Source organism: Eschrichtius robustus, chromosome 4 (assembly GCF_028021215.1).
Source record: "Eschrichtius robustus isolate mEscRob2 chromosome 4, mEscRob2.pri, whole genome shotgun sequence".
Taxonomy (NCBI): Eukaryota; Metazoa; Chordata; class Mammalia; order Artiodactyla; family Eschrichtiidae; genus Eschrichtius; species Eschrichtius robustus.
In genome coordinates, this window is record NC_090827.1 from 150,863,119 (window position 1) to 150,882,327 (window position 19,209).

A 19,209-nucleotide genomic window follows, 5' to 3' on the forward strand; every position below is an offset into this window, starting at 1 on the left:
ATATAGTAATGAAATTGAGAAGTATCGATCCTTTCTGGTACCATAACATTTTGATTTTTTAATGGCATGAGTATGTAGGCAAACTTCAATAAAAGAACATTTTGCTGTTTTTTTAGCTACTGTTAACGTTATTTCATCGTAAGATTATTTATCAACGTGATCTGAAGAGGCTCCCCCAGAGGCTGACCCCAGGTCGGGGAGTGACCTCATCGGGAATCTGAGGGGCTCACCTGGGGCTCTGGTGTCCCCATCTGTCATGTACGGACTGGGCTGAGGACCTGGCTCACACCTAGACCACAGTTAACAAGTCACCAGAACCCTGGACTAGGGCCTGAGCCTCCCGGGGCCTGAATCCATCCTCTTTTTTGTTCCTGAGATGCCCGCTTGAGGAATGATCTGAAGGAACATTAGGGTTGGGTCTTGCAGGTTGGGTGGGATTTCCAGGGAACTCGGGAAGCGCGTTCCCAGCAAGGAGAGAGGCCGGGAGGCCTGAGGGGCCAAGCGTGCAGACTCGGAACCAGGTGTGGACGGCAGGCCCACGTGCGGGGCGGGGCAGGGTGGGAGGCGGCTGGGGCCCCTCAGGAGCCGCGTGTGGTGCGGTGGGTGGTGCTCAGTGCTGGGGCACACAGGGCGCCCCTCACCACGGCTCACCTCACCGCGGGGAACCTGTAGGTCTCAGCAGCCAGCACGGCCCACAGGGCAGACGAGGAAGCGGAGGCCTACAGGTGGCTCGGCCCCCGCACAGCCTCAAGACTGTTCGCCGGGAGAACAGGGATGGGCACAGGTGGGTCTCGGGGCCCGAGCGGGCAGCTCCCCTTAGGGGTCCAGCCTGGACTCGTCCCAGGGTTTGCTCCCTGGCCCTGCCTGTGCTCTCACCAAGTGCCCGGCCTCAGCCAGTGGGGGATGAGCCCAGGCCTGGGCTTGGGGTCCCAGGGGAACGTGGGTGGGGGGGGGGGGATCTCTGCCCCTCCCAAGGACACCCTCTGGCGCGGTCACGGCCCGGCCTCAGTTTCTTCCTTTGCTGGATCACCCCATAACCCAGAAAAACGAGCCGGCCTCTTGACCCCAAAGCCCACCCCCCAAAACCCCTCTGCCTGCTGCCCCTCCCCTGCTCTCCTGTAAACCAGCTTCCACTGGGCGCCGGCCAAGGTCACCTCAGCATCAGAGCCACGTGGCTAGTCTCTCCCTGCCCCACGCGGCCTCCAGGCTGCCCTCATCCTCACCTGCTCTCGATGCCTGGTGCCGGGGCTCGAACCCTGGTCCCATCTACACAGGTTCATGAACATTTCACCGGGCGCCTGATGGGCAGTGCAGACCGGACCCCTCCAGGGAGCGCAGCCCATCCTTCCCAGTACTCAGACCACAGCCTTGCGGTCCTCCTTGCCCCCTCTCATCCTCCTACCTGCATCCCGTCTGTCGGGAAGCCCTGTGGGTCCAGCCGTCAGAATAATGCCGCAGGCCAGTCCCACTCACCCCCTCTCAGGCTAAGAGCCAGGCCGGGCACGGTCTCCACACAGAAGCGGGCCCTCGCCGCTCCCCCTTCACTCAGGGACAAGCCACATCCTCGTGTGTGCACAGCAGCAGCTCTACCAAGAGGCTGGGAGCAGTGGGAGCTACGGAGGGTCCTAGGGGGCGAGTGGAAGCTAGGCTGCAGCCAGGCGGCAGCGCCACGCCCGCTTTCTGCAGACTGGTGACAGAGCTCAGAACAAAGGGACCACACGGGGATTCCTTTCGTTCACTTTAAATACTATTAGCACACTGCTGCCAGCTTATACCCAATTAAATACTTGTAGTTCTTCACTGCTGTGTTAGAGATCACCCTCCCCCCACCCCCGAGACTGGGTGGGGGCACCTGCCTACAAGGCCATATGGAAGCCCAGCCCACTCCCCACTCCCCTCTGCTGGGCACCCCCAGCCCCTTCTCCACACCCCTGCTGTCCTCTTGGCACTTACCACTGTGGACCACCGACAGCACTGAGTCCCTGGCTGGGCTCTGTCCTGGGCATGCGAAGGCCCGGGTGACCTGCTGGATGGAGGATGGTGAAGGCACCAGGAATCGAGAGCCGCCGCTGCCACCGGCGACCCTAGAGGTGCTCCAGGGCCGGGGCCCGGGGTCCCCTCGGGGGCACGGCCATCAGCTCGCCCGCCCCCTCCCCGCCGCAGCCCATCACAAAGCAACCAGACGAGGCCTCCTGCTGTACTAATGTATTCCATCTTTCAAAAAGAAAGACATGATTTTAATATTACTTAACAATATGTTAAAAAAGTAGCCAGGCAGGCCTCCGTGTTAATACAGCCGAACACTCTAACAGACTTGACGGTGTGAGTACTGGGTGGTGTTTTGTTTTTGAACTTTCTCATTCTGCAAGGGATCTTACACAAGCTGGCTACAAGTCAGGGGGATCAGACACGGACAGCGCGACGTGTACACTCTTAAACAGTAGATTGTGGAGGAGAACGGAGAGCCCTGCCCTGCCCGGCCGCCTCGGGTGGGACGCAGGGCACAGAGAGCTGAGCGCAGCGGCACCCTGGCAGGACAGATGGCGGGACAGGGCGAGACACAGAGGCAACGGGCCACGTGGGGATGCGAACCCGTCCGGCCGCGGCCCAGGCCTCCGAGGCCGCGGCGGTGGAGAAGGTGGCAGAGCTACTGTTCCGATCCGACGGCAGAGCTACGGTCAGGGCGGCTCACTCACAGACTACACGCACACGAGCTAACAATGCGGGTCGAGCAGCAAGTTCTCGGTCGGGAGGGGGCTCGGGTGCGGCGGCCCACCCGCACAGCCCGGGGCAGGCACGGCAGCTCCGGGCCTGGCCCACCGCCCGCGCGTCCCTCTCCAGGCGGTCCTTGTTCAGTGGGCAGCAAAGGTGGCTTTTTTCAAGCTGAAATTGGACCAGTTGATGGACAGTCTCTGTCGGGTCTGCCTAGCGGAATCCAAACAGAACCTGCGAAGAAAGGAAGCCAACAGTCACGGGAGGAAGAGGCCCACACCCGGGATGCAGCCGGCGAAGCCCAGCACCCTCCGGGATTCAGTGTGCGGGACCCCGCTGGCGTCCACCGTCTCCCCACGCCTTGCTGCCGGAGGAACAGGGTCCCACCTTCAGGACACTGGCCAGCACCCTGGACATCTCTGGGGCTTTGTGTCCTTTTCTCTCGTTCTTCAGGAAGCTGCCCGTCCCAGCCAGGCTCTGCCCACGGCCACCAGCCTGCCCTCATTTTATCCACAAGGTCACAGTGAGTGTGATGTGAAACGAGAGTTTGTATGAGACACAGTTACAACACTGCCCGCCCCCCTCGCCCCCGCGCCCGCCCTCAGGGGCAGGTCGAGTGCACAGGAATGCCCGCAGGCCTCCAAGGCCAGTGCAGCCCCGCAGGCCGGCTCTGGAGCACCACCTGCGTGCTGCCCCCTGCTTCCCAGGCAATGATGGCCGAGTTCCGTATTCAAGGAAGGAAAGAACATTTTCTTTCAAAAGCCTTTACTTTTGCCTATTTCTGAAATTCTCACCCTTCCAGCACTAATGTGGGTAGCAGGAATTTGAATTAAACTAGAAAATGGTATTGTTGTCACTCGTCCAGCAGGTGAAATGAAGTGTTTTTGCTTCAGCTGTGGTTAAATCGCTGAACCAGTCATCGGTGCTGTGTGCCTGGAGGACTGTGTCCAGGTAGACGAAGCCCCCGGCCACCCTGCCCCTCGGCGAAGGGCTGCACCGTCTCCCAGGATCCAAACTCTCTTTCCCTGGACACAGCTGGCCAACCCCAAGTCCTAGTGGTGTTACCTTTTAAACCTTCTGGAAGCTTCCACCTCCTCCTCCACTGTCCCTGCATCAGCACACGTGTGTCCCCACCCTTCACACCGCAGCCAGAACGCTCGGAAGCACCAACCACGGCCCTGCTCCAAGCCGCTCAGAGAAGAGCTGCAGCCCGAACCAAGCAAGGTCTCCACGGGGCCCAGGTGACCTGCTCTGCGTCCCCCACACACACTGGCTCCACTCTGGACACCACCTCCCATCAGGCCTCCGTACTGCCAACTGTGGACTGGGTCACGCATACGTACCTACACGTGTACAGAACACACGAGTACAGGTAACTATAACGCAAAAGCCTGGGTACCCACCCCCCAGGTCAAGAAACCCAACACTGCCAACCCTGGGCGCCATGCTGTGCCCTCCCAAGCAGGGAGCCACCGTCCCAGCCTTTGTAATCAGCAATCCTCATGGTTCTTTGTAGTTTCACAACTCGACGGTGGCTCGTGATGATTTCTTTTTTTGTTTTTTTAACATTTAATGAATGAATGAATGAATAAAACCTGCGTCAGGTCTTGGTTGCGGCACGCAGGATCTTCGTTGAGGCACGCAATCTTTTGTTGTGGCGCACGGGTTCCAGGGCACGTGGGCTCTGCAGTTGCACCGCACGGGCTCTCTAGTTGAGGTGTGCAAGCTCAGTAGTTGTGGCACGTGGGCTTAGCTGCCCCGCGGCATGTGGGATCTCAGTTCCCCGACCAGGGATCGAATCCGCGTCCCCTGCATTGGAAGGCGGATTCTTTACCCACTGGACCGCCAGGGAAGTCCCTCATGTTGACTTCTAAACACAGAGTAACAGAACTGCACTGTATGTTTTCATGTTGCTCCTTTCATTCAACAGTACGTTCATGCGATTCCTCCGCGGGGCCACAGGCGCGGTGGGACTGTTTGCTGGAGTATGTGGGACGCACAACTTGGCCGTTGCAACTTTACAAGAGCCGCCAAGCTCTTCTCCAAGGTGGTCTGACCTGACCTGCTGCTCCTCACCCGCGGAGGGGGTCGGGCCCAGCTGCTCCCCAGTGCCAGTCGGGCTGAGGCCCCCGCGGTTAACTGGTCACAGGTTTTCTGTGACATCGACTGTTTCATTTGCCCACTTGTCAACAGGTCTGTCTTTCCTTAATGGTCTGTAATGTTTACACATCTTGATACTAATCCTTTGTGATGTGCTGCAAATACTGTTTTCTCACTTTCTTTAAAGCAAATTGTTGATTTTAACGTAGCTTAATTTATCAGTCTTTTATTTTATGGTTGGTGTTTCTAAGAAATCTTTCCCTATGCTCGAAATTAAAAGGTTTGCATATGACACTTAAAATCTTACCCCATCTGAAGTTGACCCTGAGTGTGGTGTGATGCAGGGAAAGCACCCTTACTTGCACAGCTCCGTTTATGAACACGCCTTCATTCCCACAGTGATCAGCCAACCCATCTTTTGTCATACACCAAAGCTCAGTGTTCGTACAGGCCTGTTTCTGGGCACCAATGTCACCATACTTTAATAACCAGGACTTTCCAAGTCTTTACAATGGGCAGGAAAAGGAGCCTTCCTTATTCTTCCTATTCTTCTAGGAGGATATTAGCGATCCTTTACAATTTTTTTCTTTTTTGGGTCAATGTAACACATATATAGCAGGGTGAATAAAACAAACGTATAACATAAAGAATCATTATAAAGCAAATACCGTGGATCACCAGAGTCATGCTGGGGGCGAGTCAAGCACCTGCCTGGCGCTTCCTCTCCTCAGAAGTAATCACCATTCTGGCTTTTTACGTTGATCGCTTCCGTGTCTTTCTTTAAAGTCTTAACGCCTACGTACGCGTCCCTGAACAACATACTTCATTTCTAAAAACACACTTTATTTAGGTATAATTTATGTCCAGCAAATTGCAGTCAGCGTAGAGCTCACAGTGCTGACAAACATATACGTCTGGGAAACCATCACCTCAACCAAGACACAGACCGCTTCCACGAAACCCCAAGTCTCCTTGCCGCTCTGGCCCCAGGCAAACAGCAACCTCTTGGTCTGTCCCCACGGATGAGCCCGTGTGCTCCGGGATTTCGCGTCAGTGGCGCCTCCGCTTCTCGCACCAAGCGCGCCGCCTCTGAGGGCTGCCCACGTGCTGCAGCAGGATCCACTGGACGGACAGGGCACCGTGTTGTTTATCTGCTCACCTGTGTGGACCTCTGGGTTGACCCCAGTTTTGGGCTACAAATAAGACTTCTAGGAACATTCAGGAACGAGTCGCTGTGCAGGCATCCACTCTGCTTTCTCTCGGGCTTTTGGGCAGCCCCCAGCAGTAGAGCTGCTGGACTTGATAGTAGGCATATTAAACAATGTACGTCAGTTTTGCCTAATTTTAAGTTTACATAGATTGGATATCGCGTACATTCTTGAGCATTCTGCCTCTGTTAACATTCAGTTTGTAAGATGCATCTGTGTTGCAGATTGCTCTGGTTTGTTCCTTTTTGTTGCTATAACACTTCTCCTTTGACAGTATCACAATGTGTCCATCCCAACAAGTTTTAGAGACACTGTGTTAAGTTCCACAAAACCCTTCTTGGGTTTTAAATCCACAGATAAACTTGCGGAAGCTGGAGAGCTTAAAGGTACTAATGTTTTTTTTGTTCGTTTGTCTGTTTGTTTTTTGCTGTGTAGTTCCATTTATATGAAGTTCAAAAATATGCAGAACTAACGTATGGTGAAAGATCATCTTTACTTTGGGGGTGCTGGTAATGACTGGGGACATATGAAGTAGGCTTCTGGGTGCTGATAATGCACACCTTGGCCGGGTGGTGGTTACCTGGATGTGCTCACTTTGTTAAAATTCACCGAGCTCAAAGGCACTAATTCTTCTACGAATGAACACGAAGAACCTGTGTGACCTGGGTCCTTCAAAGCTCTTCTGTGAAGTCTCATCGCCTTCTGTGCACGAGTCTTGTGCAACTCCTACTAGATTCATGGATACTGCACAGATCTTGCTGCTGTGATAAATGCTGTCTTCACGTAAACTACACTTCGGAATTACTGATGGTGTCGAGAAAAATAAATAACTTCTGTACACTTATCCTACAGCCAGGCTCTTGCTAAACTGTCCTATGTTTTCTTCCGTAATCTCCTACATAGACAATTAGATCATCTGTAAAATGAAATTTTACTTCCTCCTTTCCATGCCTTATGCCTTTAATGTCTTGTCTTACAGTGCTCGCCAGGAACCACGGTTTAGGGTTGACCAGAAGAGGAAATAAGAGGGCAGCATTTTTTTGCACGTGCTTCCACATCTTTCCCATTTTGGAAAACGTTACATGTAGCTTTCTTTTCTCTTCTTTCTCTTCCTCTTTTGGTAAATTCCTTTTTTAAGGTTAAAGATATTTTCTTCTATTGCTTACTATTTAAAAAAAATTAGTTATAAAAGGGTGCTAAGATTTTAGCAAAGGTTTTTTTCCGAACTCACTGAAATGATCACATGGCTCTTCTTTACCATGTTAATGTGCCAGATAACACTGCGGATTTCCTAACATCAGAAACTCCTTGCGTTCAATCCTGGGGTAAGCCGGTTTGGTACCATGCTGCTCTTTGAAAATACTGTACACTGTTGGATTTAGCATGTGAATATTTTCGTGATGATTTTTGCACCTAATATTCGTGAGAGAAACAAATGTGTCATTTCCCATTTTTTTCTGGTATTGTTTTTGGCAGATTTTGGTATCAACATTTTACTTCTCTCATAAAGTGGGGAGCACGCTCCTGTGCCGTCTCATTTCAATTCTCTGGTAGAATCTACAAGACCGAATAATCTTTCTTCGAAAGTCTTGGACAATTCTCTGTGAAACTGTCAGAACGTAGTTTTCTCACTGGGAAGACTTAGAACTGCTGCTTTACTCTAACAGTTACTGGACCATTCACGCTATTTTTCTATTGGGTTAATTTTGTGTCTTATTTAAGTTTTAAAGTTAATTGTTGTAAAGTTGCTCCCAGTCTCTGGAGCTATGTCCTCCTTTTCACTTACGTGCTCACAAAATCAAAGAAACCCTTTATATTACAGAGAATTTCAAACACACCCAAAAGCAGAGAATGGTAAAATGAACAGAGCCACCATCCAACTTTGATAATTATCAACGTTCTGTTTCCTCTTCCATCTGATTAGGGTATTTTGGGTGTCTTTTTTCTACTTTTCTTGACTAGCGTCTCTCAAAGGTTTATTTATTTAATGTTTTCAAAGAATCAAATTTTGGCTTTGATGATCTTCTCTTTGTTTCCTATTTCATTATTGCTCTTATGTATTATCTCCTTTGTTTCACTTTCTTTGAGTTTATTCTATTGCTGTTTTCCTAATTTCTCAAATTAAATCCTAAACTCATTAATTTTCAGGTTTTTAATACCTAACTCCAGCATTTAAGGCTTCAGTGGAAGTGCTCCCAAAGGCAGACCTTTTCTTTTTTTAAAATTTTCTTGAAGTACAGTTGATTTATAATGTGGTGTTAATTTCTGCTGTAGAGCAAAGTGACTCACTTTTATATACATATGTATATGTGTGTGTGTGTGTGTGTGTATGTATATATATAGATTCTTTTCCACTGTGGTTTATCATAGGGTATTCAATATAGTTCCCTGTCTTCTACAGTAGGACCTTAGTTGTTTATCCATTCTCTACATAATAGCTTACATCTGCTAACCCCAAACTCCCACTCCATCCCTCCCCTCCCTCCTCTGCCCCTTGGCAACCACAAGTCTGTGCTCTACGTCTGTGAGTCTGTTTCTGTTTCGTAGATAAGTTCATTTGTGTCATATTTTAGATTCCACATATAAGTGATACCATATGGTATTTGTCTTTCTCTGTCTGACTTACTTGACTTAGTATGATAATCTCCAGTTGCATCCATGTTGCTGCAAATGGCATTATTTCGTTCTGTTTTATGGCTGAGTAATATTCCATCGTGTATATGTACCACATCTTCTTTATCCATTCATCTGTCGATGGACATTTAGGTTGTTTCCATGTCTTGGCTATTGTAAACAGTGCCATTATAAACATAAGGGTGCATGTATCTTTTTGAATTATAGTTTTTTCCAGATATATGCCCAGCAGTGGGATTGCTGGGTCATATGGTAGCTCTATTTTTAGTTTTTTGAGGAACCTCCATACTGCTCTCCATAGTTGCTGTACCAATTTACATTCCCACCAACAGTGTAGGAGGGGTCCCTTTTCTCCACACCCATGAGCAAAACCTTTTCTGCATTCCACAGGTTTTCACATGCAATATTTTCCTTATCTTTTAGTTCTATATATTTTTAAATGTCCACTGTCGTTTCGTACTTGACCCATGAGTTATTTTAAACTTACATAATTCCAGATTTCCAAATATTTAGGGACTTAAAATGTACCTATTGTAAACATGCAACTTCAACATGTTGTGGTCAGAGAATACAAATTATACATCCTTCTTTGACATGTTTGAATCTTGCTTTCTGTGGCCCAGCACATATCCCGTTTCTGTGGATGTCCCCGTGTGTGTAAGAACTCAGCTCTCTGTTTCTTGGATGCAGGGTTTCACCTACATCCATTAGACTAAGCTTGCCAGTCAAGCTGTGTTGATCTTCCACATCTTCACAGGGGGGCTGGGGCTGCTCAAGCCAATCAGGACGCAGAGAAATGGTCTGCGATCTCCCACCAGGATGGTGGATTTGTTTGATTCTCTGTGAAGCCCAAATTGCTTTTTGTATCTTGAGGCTATTTCATTAAGTACTTGTGTTTAAAATTCCTATTTCTTCCTGACAAATTGAACATCTTATCATTACCTAGCAAACTTCATCTATCCCTTGTGTTAAAATATACTTCGTCTGAGAGTAACAACTGTAACAGTTTCCTTTTTCCTTTCTCTTTATTTCCACCTTTCTTTTCATTATAGTTTAGGTATGTTCTTGTAAACAGTAATATATACGTGTGTGTGTGTGTGTGTGTGTGTAAGTGTGTGTGTATATATATATTTAAAAAATTTAACACAACCTGACAAACTACTTTTGTCTGCTTACTGCCTATCATGGTTACTGACACAACTGGACTTGTGTCTACCATCTTTTTAAAATTTGTTTGTTGTACTTTCTCTACATTTATTATTTTTTCTCTTTCTGTTTTGATTTTTTTTCCTTCTACTGATTAGCGATTTATACACCCTATTTCTATTCTTTTAATGCTTGCTCTTGAAATTGTGTCCTGCCCGTTTAGCTTAAAGTCTGAATGTTAACTACCTGAACAATAGAAGGACTTCAGGATACTCAGCTCTGATTATTTCACACCTAACTGACATACTACGGCTGTTCAGTACTGGGGTTCTTTCAAACATAATGTCAGTTAGACATTTACCTAGATTTATCAGGCTGTTTTTCATTCCTTCCTGTGTATGTTAGAGTGATCTTCTGAGGTCAATTTCCTTTTTCTTTTCTTTCTTCTTTTTTTTGGGGGGGGGGGGCCACGCTGCGCAGCTTGCAAGATCTTAATTCCCCGACCAGGGATCAAACCCATGCCTCCTGCAGTGGAAGCATGGAATCCTAACCACTGGACCACCAGGGAATTCCCGATTTCCTTTTTCTTAAAGTATAATTTTAGATGTTTCCTTTTAAAACAGGTCTCTTTGTAGCAAGCTCCTACAGTTTTTCTTTATTATGGGAAAGAACAGTTTTGTGGGATACATAATTATAGACTGACAATCTTCTTTCAACACTGTAAAATAAATATCACTCCATGGTCTCTGGTTTCATATGCTATGTCTAGAAATGGATTTTTGTTTGTTTATCCTACTGGTATATGTTGTGCTTTTGAATTTGTAGATTCAAATTTCCCATTAGTTCTGCAAAATCCTCAGGCATCGTTATCTCTTTAAATCCTGCTTTTCTGTGGTCTCCATTCTCTCTCAGAGGGGCTTCCGTTAGATGTATGTCAGACTTAGCCACTCCTCCGTGTCTCTTCAGCCCTCTTTCACATTTTCTATTTTCCTTGTATCTTGGTGCATTCTGGGTACATTTTCCAGATATATCTTCCAGTTCATTAATTCCCTCTTCAGCAGTGTCTAATCTGTTTATCAGCTATCTATCTTATTGAGGTCTTGACTTTAATAATTCTATTTTTCACTTCTAGATTTTTATTGTTGTTCCTAGGTCTTGGGTGTTTGATAATCTTTGTTTATAAGGTCATGCATGATTTTAAGGTGTGCGAACCCTGCAGGTCTCCCTTGGGAAAATATTCCTCCAAAGCTTTGCCTACATCCAAGAAATGCCCCTATTCTATCCCCTGCTCCCCAGAATCCAGCTTCAGGGCAAACTGTGTTAATAACTCAAGTAATTTAGGGACCTCCCTGGTGGTCCAGGGGTTACGAATCCTCCTTCCAATGCAGGGGATGCGGGTTTGATCCCTGGTTGGGGAGCTAGATCCCACATGCCGCAGGGCAACTAAGCCCACGCGCTCTAGAGCCTATGCACCACAACTAGAGAGACTGCGTGCGACAACTACTGAGCCTGCGCGCTGCAACAATAGATCCTGCATGCCACAACGAAGATCCTGCGTGCCGCAACTAAGACCCGACACAGCCAAATAAATAAATAAATAAGTCAGTAAGTAAATAAATACATATTAAAAAAAAAAAAAATTGGGGACTTCCTTGGTGGTCCAGTGGTTAAGAATCCACCTTCCAATGCAGGAGACGCGGGTTCAATCCCTGGCTGGGGAGCTAAGATCCTACATGCTGCGGGGCAACTAAGCCCACATGCCACAACTACTGAGCCCCCACATACCCCAACTAGAGAGAAGCCCGTGCTCCACAATGAAGAGCCCACTCACCACAACAAAGATCCCGCAGGCCGCAACTAAGACCCAGCGCAGCCAAATCCATCAATCGATCAACTTAAAAAAACAATTCACGCTGGTACCTGCCAGCTACAGATTCTTTTGGACTTTGTACAAACACGTTCATATCATCGGAGAATGACAATTCCACTTCTTCATTCGAATCCTTATCCCTTTGTTTCTTTTTATTTCTTTAGAAATAGAAGTTGTGATAAGGGGCATCATTGTTATTATTTTTTTAATCTCAAGGAATGGCTTGTAATGTTTCACCATGATGTATATAACATTTACTGATTTTATGGATTCCCTTCACCATCTTTAGGAGAGGCCCTTCTCATCCTAGTTAAGGGTTTTTACTATGAACGCTTAACTTTAGCAAATGCTGTACCATCTGCTAAGATTTAAAAATACACACACACACACACACACACACACACACACATTATAAATATATATAATTTTAAGAAACATTTAGAATTTTACAATACTTCAGATATGAATTGATGACCTTTTGTACTGCAAACTGCTCTTGTGTCTGTGTATATGTGTGCGTGCTTTCTGAAACAAAGAGATTAAAGTACTTCCAAAGAAAGAACAAGGCACTTTAAAGAAAAATTTTCTTGCCATGAGTCACATAGTAGATATTATTGAACATATTATGACAAATATTATTAAACATGTACTGATAAAGTCTGCGTATCAGGAAACCTGAATCAATTATCCAAAATGTTACTTTCCTCCTTAAAAGCATGCCATATCACTGTGTTCCAATGCCAGCACATACAAAGATCAGCTGGGAGGCTTGTGAGAACACGGATGTTGGGTCCCAAGTTCCTAGGCGATGCTGCTGGTCCAGGACCACTCTGAGATATGCTGCCATAAACCAGGCTTTACACACACGGGAAGGGAGAAGTGAGTGAAGTGTGGGAGTGTGGGCGAGAAGGCTAGTGCGTGTGTGCTCGGGGTGTGGGTGGGATGTACATGGGCAGGCCTTCATGTGCTAGAATGCTACAAAGGAGCCGGGCTGCTTGGCTAGCTGACACAACTTCTGTCCAAGACAAGTGGCCATGCTATGTGGGAGGGTCATGCATGGGAACCACGAAACCATCCTTTTTTCGGACCACACTCTTAACAATTACCTTTTGAAATATTCCACTTCCCTCTCTGTCTCGTCCATGTCCACACTGTCTAGGTCGATATCTTTAGGCAGAAAGACATCATCTGTAAGATGAAAGAAAAGAGGCAAGTCAACTAAACAGCAGACCATCTTAGCGGGACAGAGCAAAGCATTTGGTTTTACTTAATTTCAACAAGTTCACAAACTAGAAATCTTTTCTAAAATGAGATTTTGTATGGGACTTCCCAGGCGGTCCAGTGGTTAAGACTCCGTGCTTCCAATGCAGGGGACGTGGGTTCCGTCCCTGCTCGGGGAACTAAGATCCCATGTGCCGCGAGGTGCGGCCAAAAAAAAAAAAAAGTGAGAACTTGTCTAATAAAATTTTTTTAAAAATTAAAAAAGAAAAATGAGATTTTGCAAATGGCCACAGGTGGGCAGACCTCTCTCATGCACTTGGGAACATCCAGGTCACCTGGAATTAGCGAACTCCTGTGCTGAGTGAAGGAACCACTGCTTCCGGCCCGGGAGAAGAGACATACCTGCTGCCGCCACCGGGAGAGCCCTTGAGAAGACAGAGGCTGTCTGCCCCAAGGGCCCGCTGGAGGGAGGGCGGGGGTGGGGGGTGGGGGGAGCAGGGGCACGGCTGTCAACAGACGCCGCGGACGTGTCTGTACCCAGGACCCAGATGTCAGCCTCTGGAGGAAGACGGCTCTTCTAGGCATTCAGTTTATCCAAGCAACATCCAGAGACTTCATCAAAAAGCTTTTCCGGTTGTCCCTACCAAACGCAAGGCTGTATTTCATTTTGCAGTTGAACAACCCTCTTTGAAAATAGGCTACAGCAGGGAGATGACTGATGAGGGAGCCTCGGCGCCTCTGAGGGTTTTAATTCTCTCTTCTGCTCTGCCCACCCTGTTTGGTACCTGCCAGGCGCTCAGAGGCTCCATCCGTGCACACCTGGGTGCTGGGGGGCGCTGGCGGTGTACGCACAGCACCGGGCTCCACCCACGGACGAGTGCGGACCACCGACAGTGCTCTGTTAAAGCCAGTCTCCATTCCCTGTCCCCACCTTAGCATGGGACAATTTTTCGGAATCTTCAGTAAAGGACTCCCTTTCCTCCCATCACTGGGCACGTGCACAGCAGCGTAATGAAGGTGCGGTTTACCTGCATACCAGCAGCTAACACTGCTGAAGACTCCCAGCGCCGTGCGGAGTGCCTTCACATCTGCCAGCTCACGGCAACGCCGCGGCCACCGAGCAGCCCCCGCACGCCCCCCTGCACAACCACGGCCCCTCCCGCACAGACAGCTCGCAGCGGCCTGGGTCTCCCTCGACTCCGCCCCCCGCCGCTGTATCCCTGCGGTTTCAGCCACACCTGGATACCAACACCACCAAACCACCCCTGCTCCAGACCTCCTTCATGAGCGGCTCGTCCATAAAGCCACCTCCTCTGTACATCCACACTTCAGGCAGCTGACCCCCAATGCGGGCAAAGCCGCAGCCGTTGTGATCTGCTGCAGCCGCTCCCTTTCTGACAGTGATCTAGAAATGATCCTCCCCCCCACCCCCTTCCTGACACTCGTGTCCCACCTGTCGCCCCTGTCACCACGCTGGGCACGTTCCTCGTCAACAGTTGCAGACGCCTGTCTCCATCCCATTGCTGCTGCTTCTGGTCTGCCCCCCCCGGCCCCCGCCCAAGCTCCCTGGTCCAGGCCGCCAGCCCGCACGAGTCACCCTCACAACACGCTCCTTCCCAGCCACTGAGACCGTTCATCGGGCCTCCGCTGCACACCTACCACAGGCATCTCCTAGAGGCCCACTGGCTGACCCTGGTCAAGGAAACAGTGATGCACGAGGAAAGGCGAGGTGGGCCAGGAGTGTTTACAGATGTAAGGAAGGTAAAGTCTTAGAAAGGCCGAACTCAAGTTATTCCATAAAGAAGTTCTAGAAGAGGAGTTGCTTCAACCACAGAAGCAAACACAGAGCAGACACGCCTGCTGGGAGCGCTCTCATTATAAAGTGATTTCTAATACTCTTCTAATTAGAACTGATAACCGGTATTGAAAATCTTGGCATAAGAAAAAAATGGGACGGAACTATAACAAGATCCAGTATCAGACAAACATTTTTCACAACAAAACTTACTAACCAGGCTGGCAAGAAAGAGCAACCTGAAGAGTTTCACACCCGCCAGGCTGTCTGTTCACTGTTCAGACCGCAGGCTGGCAAGAGAGAGCGACCTGAAGAGTTCCACACCCGCCAGGCTGTCTGTTCACTGTTCAGACCCCAGGCTGGCAAGAGAGAGCGACCTGAAGAGTTTCACACCCGCCAGGCTGTCTGTTCACTGTTCAGACCGCAGGCTGGCAAGAAAGAGCGACCTGAAGAGTTTCACACCCGCCAGGCTGTCTGTTCACTGTTCAGACCGCAGGAAACAGTTCGCTTCGCCAGAGCTTGGAGGACTCTGTGCCCGACCCCTACTTGAGGACATGTGCCTGGGAACACTGCTACACGAGGACCAACACGGGTACCTAATGTGTTCATGTGCAAACCTACAAATACTATGCACTCTGACAAAGCAGAAACAAATGCAGCTGAAAAGTGGGAAGAGAGAGGACAGCAAAAGAGGGCAGAGTAGAGAAAACAGGGTCAGCGCACGGCTGTCCCCCAGGCAGTTAAGTGGTGCCACAGGCCCCCATTTGGAGCAGGGATGGGGCACTAGAGGTATAAGTGCAGGGGCAGCACCGGTACAAAGTCACAAACGTTCCTAAACACCAAGAATATATAGAAAGAAAGGCAAACATCTCACACAGAGAGACAATCAGCGAATATAAAATATAAAATAGAGGACTTCCCTGGTGGCACAGTGGCTAACATGCCACGCTCCCAATGCAGGGGGCCCGGGTTTGATCCCTGGTCAGGGAACTAGATCCCGCATGCATGCCGCAACTAAGAGTGCTCACGCCACAACTAAGGAGCCCACAGGCCACAACTAAGACCCAGTGCAGCCACCAAAAAAAAAAAAAAAAAAAAAAATATATACACACACGCACACACACACATACATATATGTATGTATTAAAAAATTGATCTAATAATTACAAAATAATGTCACGGTTGTGCTATCAATACATGGAAACGGGCTCACCTCACCTGTAGAAGACTGTCAATGTGGCTCACACAGCAGGACTGAGGTGTCTCGGCTGCATGCAAGGGAATGACCTAAAACCAAGTGACTCAGATAGGCCAGAAATGAAGGGATGAGGACAAAGGTGCCCCACCAGGCAAACAGAAACAGAGAGAAGGGGTAGCAATCACCATCTTAGACAAAGAATTCAAGCCAAAAGTGTGAAACACAACAAAAAGGACATTTTTAAACAATAAAAACCACAATTCAATATAAGAAATTAGTTAGGAATATGTACCAAGTAACAAAGAAACCACCTTTATAAAGCAAAACTACAGGAAATGCAAGAAAACACAGAAACTCAATAATAAATAACAGAATACATGTCAGGAGGACAAAAAACAAGTAAGGATACAGAAGACCTAAACCTAAACCTAACTCAAAGATATATCATGGATATAAATATATATTTAGTTTAATACCATGATAACAGAGAAAATACACTTGAATCTCAAGTGAACACAGAGCAGTCACAAAAACTAGTCACCAAGAAAATACCAGTAAGTTTCATGAGGCAGAAATATTACAAACAATACTCTTGGATCACAGTGTGCAAAACCTAGAAATTATTAACATAAACAAGGCTCTCCCACCTGGAGACCTAAAAGCCAGCTATTAAACTATTGGGTGAAAGGGGAAAAGAAAACCACATGGAAATTACTGAATTTCTAAAGAAGAAACCAAACGGAAACATTATCATACACTGTGGGATATACTTAAAGGAATGATCAGAGAAAATTCAAGGCGCTAAATACTGTGATCAGTAAAAATGAAGGAATGAAATGAACTCAATTCCCAAATCAAAAACTTAGGAAGAACAATGAAATAAAACAAAAGGAAGCACAGGAAAAAAATATAAAAGTAGAAATTTATGAGGCAGAGAAAAAAACAACAGTATACCTAATTGATAAATCAAGAGCCTGGCTTTTGAAAATATTATATAGATAAACTATTAACTTTAATTAACTGAGTCAAATAGAATAGGGAGAAAGAAAGCACAAACATACAAAATGAGAAATGACAAGAGGAAAATAACCACTGAAAGAAATTTTTTAAAAAGTATGTACTTTGCAGACATCTATGTAAATAAGCTGGAAAACTGGCTGAAAAGATAATTTACTACGGAAATACAGTTTAGCAAAATTAACCTCAGTGAAGAAAGAAATACTTAAATAGACCAATTACCAGAGAGAATACCATCAGGAAACTACCCCACAAAAAAGCACCGGGCCCGGGGGCTGCACAGAAGATTCCCATCAAATCATTAAAGCCTAAATAGTCCCAATGGAAGGCGAATTGCTCTAGAATACTGAAAATGAAAAACAAACAAAAAAAGCTTCCTAATTCTTTATGAAGTATAACAGGTCTAAGAAGAAAACTTACGTTTAATCTCCGTAGATACTAGAAAACCTTTGACAAAATTCAACACTCATTCCCGATAAAGTACTCAAGAAAAATAGGAATTGGGCTTCCCTGGTGGCGCAGTGGTTGAGAGTCTGCCTGCCAGTGCAGGGGACGCGGGTTCGAGCCCTGGTCTGGGAGGATCCCACACGCCGCAGAGCAGCTGGGCCCGTGAGCCACAATTACTGAGCCTGCGCGTCTGGAGCCTGTGCTCCGCAACGAGAGAGGCCGCAGTAGTGAGAGGCCCGCACACCGCGATGAAGAGCGGCCCCCGCTTGCCACAACTAGAGAAAGCCCTCGCACAGAAACAAAGACGCAACACAGCCATACATACATACATACATACATAAAAAGAATGTAAGCAGACAAGAATATCATTTAAAAAAAATAAAAATAAAAACACCAATTTAGGGACTTCCCTGGTGGTGCAGTGGTTAAGAATCCGCCTGCCAATGCTGGGGACATGGGTTCGAGCCCTGGTCTGGGAAGATCCCACGTGCTGCGGAGCAACTAAGCCCTTGAGCCACAACTACTGAGCCTGCGCGTCTGGAGCCTGTGCTCCGCAACGAGAGAGGCCACAGTAGTGAGAGGCCCGCGCTCCGCGATGAAGAGTGGCCCCCGCTTGCCACAACTAGAGAAAGCCCTCGCACAGAAACGAAGACCCAACACAGCCATAAATAAATAAATTAATTAATTAATTAAAAAAAAATAGGAATTGTTGGATATTTTCTTAACATGATAAAATATATAAACCTTACCCTAAAGCCAGAATCTTAATGTAGAAACACCAGACGTTTCCATTAAGTTCAAGAATGATGCAATTAAACAAGAGAAAACAAGAAGCATAAGAATTGGAAAAGGAGAAGTAAAGCTTTCTCTATCTGCAGATAGATAATAGAGTACCTGGAAAACCCCAGAGAATCAACAATAAGACTCAAACAATGAAATAATCTGCTAAGGTAGGAGAAAGAAAGTTAACATACAGAAAGCAATAGCTGTTATATACACAAATGACCAGTTAGACGAGCACTATCCAATAGAAATACAACATGAGCCACATACATAATTTAAGATTTTGTAGTAGCCACATTGAAAAAATTAAAAAGAAACAAGTGAAATTAATTTTAGTAATATATACTTTATTTAATTAAATATGTCCAAAAGATTATCATTTCAATATGTAATCAATGTAAAAAAATTATACTGGGACTTCCCTGGTGGCGCAATGGTTAAGAATCTACCTGCCACGGAAGACCTAAACAGACATTTCTCCAAAGTAGACATACAGATGGCCAACAAACACATGAAGAGATGGTCAACGTCACTAATCATCAGAGGAATGCAAATCAAAACCACAATGAGGTACCAACTCACACCGGTCAGAATGGCCATCATCAAAAAATCTACAAACAGTAAATGCTGGAGAGGGTGTGGAGAAAAGGGAACCCTCTTGCACTGTTGGTGGGAATGTAAATTGATACAGCCACTACGGAGAACAGTATGGAGGTTCCTTAAAAAAACTAAAAATAGAACTACCATACAACCCAGCAGTCCAGTCCCACTACTGGGCATATACCCAGAGAAAACCATAATTCAAAAAGACACATGTACCGCAATGTTCATTGCAGCACTATTTACAATAACCAGGACATGGAAGCAACCTAAATGTCCACTGACAGATGAATGGATAAAGAAGATGTGGCACACATATACAATGGAATGTTAGCCATAAAAAGGAACGAAACTGAATTACTTGTAGTGAGGTGGATGGATCTAGAGTCTGTCATACAGAGTGAAGTTAAGTCAGAAAGAGAAAAACAAATACCATATGCTAATGCACATATATGGAATCTAAAAAAAAATGGTACTG

The 19,209-nt window shown here is 46.9% G+C and overlaps 1 protein-coding gene across 3 annotated transcripts in view; it reads right to left on the reverse strand.

Moving 5' to 3' along the window:
• Nucleotides 1–2,190: 2,190 nt before the first annotated feature.
• Nucleotides 2,191–19,209, reverse strand: part of FAM193A (family with sequence similarity 193 member A) — a 172,788-nt gene continuing 155,769 nt past the window's right edge. For all 3 annotated transcript variants that reach the window (XM_068543553.1, XM_068543552.1, XM_068543554.1), the window contains 2 exons: nt 12,777–12,858; nt 2,191–2,946 (listed from right to left, as the gene is read on the reverse strand). In XM_068543553.1, the coding sequence (XP_068399654.1) occupies nt 2,853–2,946; nt 12,777–12,858 (176 nt within the window). In that variant the 3' untranslated portion in view covers nt 2,191–2,852. The remainder of the gene's footprint in view (nt 2,947–12,776; nt 12,859–19,209) is intronic.